This window comes from Vombatus ursinus, unplaced genomic scaffold (genome assembly GCF_900497805.2).
Source record: "Vombatus ursinus unplaced genomic scaffold, bare-nosed wombat genome assembly UNPS02015411.1, whole genome shotgun sequence".
In the NCBI taxonomy this organism is placed as follows: Eukaryota; Metazoa; Chordata; class Mammalia; order Diprotodontia; family Vombatidae; genus Vombatus; species Vombatus ursinus.
Window position 1 is genome coordinate 1,673,470 of NW_020955189.1, and position 5,949 is coordinate 1,679,418.

The 5,949-nt window shown below is 60.4% G+C and overlaps 1 protein-coding gene across 1 annotated transcript in view; it reads left to right on the forward strand.

Annotated features, from left to right (window-relative positions):
• Nucleotides 1-5,949, forward strand: part of TOP3B (DNA topoisomerase III beta) — a 37,883-nt gene that overhangs the window by 31,256 nt on the left and 678 nt on the right. Inside the window, exons 15-17 of the mRNA XM_027847482.1 lie at nt 257-406; nt 3,688-3,788; nt 4,026-4,227. Coding sequence (XP_027703283.1) covers nt 257-406; nt 3,688-3,788; nt 4,026-4,227 — 453 coding nt within the window. The remainder of the gene's footprint in view (nt 1-256; nt 407-3,687; nt 3,789-4,025; nt 4,228-5,949) is intronic.

Genomic DNA, 5,949 nt, shown 5'->3' on the forward strand with positions numbered 1-5,949 from the left:
AGTGAGGAGGGAGGCCAGGGACCCTGTCAGTGATGGGGGAGGCTTGCTGGCCGGGGCCCCGTCAGTGATGAGGGAGGCTTGCCGGCCAGGAACCTGGTCAGTGATGGGGGAGGCTTGCCCGCCGGGACCCCGGTCAGTGATGAGGGAGGCTTGTCGGCGGGGCTGGGGTCAGAGAGCAGGGAGGCTCGTCGGCGGGGCTGGGCCAGGTGGCCGCTGACCGCCCACCCGCCCTCCCTCTCCTCTGGTTCCTGGCCAGATGCCGAGCTGGTGCTCCCGACCATCCGAAGCGCCGTGGAGAAGCAGCTCAGCCTGATCGCCTTGGGCAAGGCGGACTACCAGCAGGTGCTGGAGCATACCCTGAACATCTTCAAGAGGAAGTTCCACTACTTTGTGGACTCCATTGCAGGTGAGCCCCCACCCCTGCCTGCCCCCTCTTCTGAACCCCGCTGGGCACAGGTCAGTGAGCGACCTCGCTCGTCTCCAGCGCTTGGAGCGACACTCCAAGACCAGGGTGACGCCGGGCTCTCGTCAGCGTACGTTCCCTCACTAGTCCAGGTCACAGCTCTCAGGCCTGGAGGTCCTGGCATTACCGCCCCTTTGAAGCAATTGAGGCCCAGAGACGTCCGTGGCTTGCACAGGGCCCATAATGGTGGGATCTCTTCCGTGGCCGCCCCTGCCTCCTGAAGGCTTCGTGTCCAGTCCTGAGGGAACCCCAGAGAAGCAGGCCACGGTCCCCTCCCCCCTCAAGCCTCCTCCCCGTTGCGGGGCCCTCAGGCTGTCCGGAGGCCGAGCATCGCTCGTTGCTGAGCGCGTCCTCACTCTGCGGCTCCGGGCGACTGCAGGCCACATTCAGACAGCGGAGAGGCTTCAGCGGAGAAGGACACAGAGCTGTTTTGTAAACTACCCAGGGCTTAAAAGCACATGGAATATTGGATATTAGTGATGGAGGGAAGTCCGGCACATTCACTGCATTTATTAGGCACTACTATGTGCTGGGCACTCGGGGTACATACATAAGCAGAAAAAAAGGCAGCCTCTGTCCTCAGGGAGCTTGTATTCTAATGGGGGCAGAGTCAGCCTGCATGGGAACGGAGGCCTGGCTGGCCTGGGCACGTCCCCAAAGGAGGGTTCTGAGAGGAGCCAGCCAGGCAGGCAGGGAGAGGGGCAGAGGCTCCTTCCCCGGGGAGGAATCCAGTGCTGGCATGAGCTTCCCGTGTGAAGAGACTTCTGTGCGTGGAGAGCTGGGAGGGCAGGCGGGAGAACCGCTGGAGCATCCCGTCTGATGCCAGCCTGGAGAGAGGCCACCAAGTTTGTGAGACCCTCCTAAGTCCCACAGGGAGGCCTGGAGCCCAGGCGTGATGTGTCTTAATTATTGCGTGCTTCCACCTGTTTCTGCTCACCCTGCCCAGTGCCCCGCCAGGTGGACCTCGGGCATCCTGCCCGTGGGGCATGTGAAAGGCTGTCTAACGGGCCAGAAGGCACTGTGCAGTCCCAGATGCTCAGGGAGCATACATGTATCACATGCTAGGGTGGACAACCGAACCTCAGCACGTGAAGAAAACTCAGGAGAGCATGAGCTCCAGAACATCCCACAGGCAGGGTTTGTTCTGAGTTGGGAGGGGGCCTCCCAGCGAATCCTGAGCGCCGGCACCGTTGTGTGCCGAGCCCGGGCCCGGGGTGCTCAGGTGAGTGGGAGGCCTCCCCTCGCTTTCTGCGTTCCTCGGGTCACGAGTGGGGACTCAGACCTTGGCAGGCGGAGAAGAGGGACCTTTGCACGATGCCTGCCCACATCTCTGTGAGGCAGCTTGGTCAGCAGCCATCTCTGGATCGTTAATCAGCAAGCGTTCTATTAAGCACCTACTGTGTGCTAGGCACTGTCCCAGGAGCCACAGGCCCTGCCCCCAGGCGTGGACATTCGGCTGATTCCTTCTCACTTGGCCACTGAGCAGGGAGCGTGGGCTTCTGGAAGACGCCTGAGAGCAGAGCGCCGGGGTCCTGCTTCTGCCCTTCAGTCTGGCAGACCCTGGGCAGGCCCTCTGGTTCTCAGAGCCTGTGATCTCTTCAGCATCTCTGAGATGCCACCTGTCTGGCCCCCAATGCCCTTGGGCGCTGCTGCCATCCACACTTTCCCTTCACTCGAACCTTCTCCTGAGCCCGGAATGCCTGGTGCCCTCGTTTCTCACCGATTCCTACATTTAGAAAGGTTTTCCTTTCAGTTTTATTGATGCTTTTCTTTTTCTGGCAGTCATTTGCAGATATGCCCCTTTCCCTAACCCCCGGCAGCCACAACCAAAGGTGAAGCCAGCCAGCTGCCCAGCGGTCTTGTCTGAGCAGCCGTCCTTGTGCAGAGAAGAGATGGCAGCGGCTGCAGCCGGGCTCAGTCCCCAGGCCGGCCGGCCCTGCTGTCCCCTGGCCTGGCGTCTCTGTTTGACGGCTCTGCCGGCTTCGCCCTGGGCAGGCGCGTGCCTGCGTCTCTCCGGGTTGTGCTAAATGTCTCCTGTTTCTTAGGGCGTGATATTTGGGGTTAGTAGAACTAGCAGAAGGCTTAACCAGTGGGCTGCTGGGTCCAGCCAAGGGGTGGCCTTGACTGGGCTCCAGGAATAACGGCGTCATTCTGTCGCTCCTGGGCACCCCTGGTGGGCTGGCTGTCGCCAACTCTTCTCTACTTCAGAAAGCCCCGCCATGGGCGGCTTGGTGGACGTGGGGCCCCAGGGGGCACGGGCCTCGCAGGGAAGCCGCGTGCGGGTCAGAGGTTCTGGACAGGTCGGTGACTCCTTTCCCAAAACTCGGAATCGTGTGCAGATGAGTTGGACGCTTGGCCGCTCCTCCCGTCCTTGATCGACTTGGCCAGTTTGCTCTTCTCTCATTACTGGGGATTTGGAGCATCTTTTCTGGGTAGTTAATGGCTTGCCAGTCTCCGGCCCCTTCTCAGCCGTTCTGTGAGTGCAGTGCCCAGCTCACAGGCCTCCTCCCTCCGCCCCCATGAGTCATCCTCCTCCTGTCCTCACATTTCTGTGTGTCCTTTCCTCCCAACCTTCCTATCAGGCCGGGTGGGGTCAGGTTCTAGGGCCCCATTTTATACAGGAGGTGAAGTCACCTGGAGTCAGTGCTGGAGCGTGGACGCACAGGCCTCCTGACCGCCAGGCCAAGGCTGGCTTCTCTGCCGCAGCAGCCGCCTCTCTCTCCAGTACTGCTTGTATTTTATCGTGTCCTGGGGCTACCTGTAGCATCCTCTAGATTATGGGCTCCGTGAGGCGGGCACCAGGCCTCATTCATCTTTGCCTCTCCCAGAGCCATCACTGAGACAGTGCATGCTGTAGGTGTTTAGTACGTGTTTACTGAATGAATGAATGAATGAATGAATGAGCTTACAAAGCAGGTGCACCCCCAGTAGCCTGTCTGGTCTAGCCGGGTTCTGGGCGGACGCATTCTTCCCCGCATTCTACCCCTTCGGCTCCCCGGCCCCCCCGGGCTCCATTCTGGCTCTTATAGCTGGCTCCCGTGATCCACACGCATGGTCATCCCAGCCTCGTCTGGTGTCTGGTCCCACTTGCTTACCATGCATTGGCAGACCCGCCTCCCTGTGATGGCCAGCGTCCGATTCAGTAAATGTTTCGTGGTCTCCTCCTGAGTGTGGGGCGCTGGCAGGGAGCGTCGATGATCATTCTGGCCTTTCTCATCCCTCAGGCATGGATGAATTGATGGAAGTGTCTTTCTCGCCACTCGCCGCCACCGGCAAACCTCTGTCCCGATGTGGGAAGTGCCATCGTTTCATGAAGTATATCCAGGTGAGAGTCCCCAGGCCCGGCCCATCCAGCTGGGCCTTGTGGAAACATCCCTCCCAGCCACACTCCAAGACAGATGGGGAGGACCCTGGTCCCCTTGTGGTCTGTCCTGAGGACTAGCCAGGCCCAGCAGCCTCAGGCTGGGCCGTCACTGTAGCCTGGGGCCTGGAGAAAGACGGGGAAATTCCTTCTTTGGGTGGGCCCCCTCACGCCTCTGCCTTCTGTGCCTGTTCCTCGCAGGCCAAGCCCAGCCGGCTGCACTGTTCTCACTGCGACGAGACCTACACCCTTCCCCAGAACGGCACCATCAAACTCTACAAGGAGCTTCGGTGCCCGCTGGATGACTTTGAGCTTGTCCTTTGGTCCTCGGGGTCCCGGGGCAAGAGCTACCCTCTGTGCCCGTACTGCTACAACCACCCGCCCTTCAGGGACATGAAGAAAGGTACAATGTGTGGCCGGGAGGAGGGGGCCTCATCGGCTACCCCCATGGGTGGGCCTTCCCCAACCAGACGCTTTGTGCCGCCCCTGTGCTGGACGGGTGTGGCTTTCCTCAAGTGAGCTCTGTGTAGAAACAGGTGCCAGGTCAGAGGCGAGGGAAGACTCGGGCTGGCCTTGAGGGGTGGTGGGCGTCGGACATGAGTGTGGACGGGCTGGGATGGCAGAATGGATGCTTCTCCTTGGGGAGTCGGGGGACAGAAGGTTGGAGAAGAACGCTGGGGCCTAGAGGTGCAAGGGTTCCCAGGCCACAGATAAGCGCACAGTGGGGCTGTTTGACCGGGGACACTATTGTGATGATAACAGCTAACATTTATGTGGCACTTAGTGTGTGCAGTGTGTTTAGAGAGGGCCGTGTGTGAGAGGAGCTTGGAGCTCTGCTCCACCAGATCGCTTGTTTTGGGGAGGGGGAGGAGGCCCGGAAAGCGCATCACCTTCTAGTTAGAACCTGCATGCTGGCACAGGGAGAACCCTAGATTTGAGCTCAGAGGGTGTGGGTTCAGATCAAGACTCGGACAAATTATGGGCAAGTCATCAGACCAGCTGTGCCGAGCCTCCCATTTCGTCATGGGATGCATAGCTGGGAGAGCAGGGGCCCCTTTGACAGCGACGTAGGCTTCCGTTCTGAGGGTTCAGCCAACATTTAGTAGGCGCCGGGTGCCAGAAGCTGAGCTTGGAACTCACCGAATGGTCCAAGTGGAGAGTTCCCAGGCTGACGGGGTGTGTTTGCCAGGTCAGAGCGAGGCTCAGTCAGTCAGCACGTGTGTCCCGAGCACTGTGCCAGGCCCTGGGGGTACCAAGACAAACAGAACCCTCCAATGGGCCGAGACCATAGGTGTGGCACCAGGGAGCTTTGGGGCAGAGGGAGGGCTCTAGCCATGTGGGGGGGGCAGGTCAGGGAAGGCTTCCCAAAGGAGGAGGACTAGAGCTGAGTGCTGCAGCTCTAGTGAGAGTGAGAGAGGCAGAGGGAAGAAGGAAGGGCATTCCAGGCAGCAGGACAACCTGGACAGGTAGCGGGGTAGAAGGTGAAGCCGTGAGGCGTGTGGGAAGAGGGTGGGCAGGAGGAGAGGGCCTTAGCGAACCGCTGGAGCTTTCAGGGAGCGGGGTGGTGGAGTGTGTGACAGCGCTGAGGCCCAGCTTCAGAGAGAGCACGAGGGCAGCTGGACATCGGGGAAGGTTTAGAGGGGGCGTCTGGCCACTGAGCCAAAGACGAGGGGGACAGAGACGCGGCCAGCGGGAGGGAGCTTTCCCTGGGTTCAGCTGCTCCAGCATCGGCAGATTGGGTAGAGAAAAGCAGGCTTGGCTGCAGCCTGGGGGCTGGGGGGCTCTCATTTGTTGAAAGGGGCCTGGCCAGGAGGAGAGTAGAGGTGAGCGCTTTGTGCTCTTGGTTACAATCCCCATTTGCTGTCCATTTCACCTGGAAACAAGGGCCCTGCCGGCCTTCGGCATTGATCCGTTCTTTGTCTTAGCTGGAACAACCTCATCCCTGAGGGGTGGGAGGCCACTGGGACTCACCGGACCACACGGATGAGCCCCAAACTTGTGGTGGGTCAGGCACCCACTCCCAGCTTGCAGCCTCCTCCTCTCTCTGCCTCCTCCTCTCTCTGCCTCCTCCTGTCTCAGCCTCCTCCTCTCTCCGCCTCCTCCTCTCTGGCCTCCTCCTCTCTCT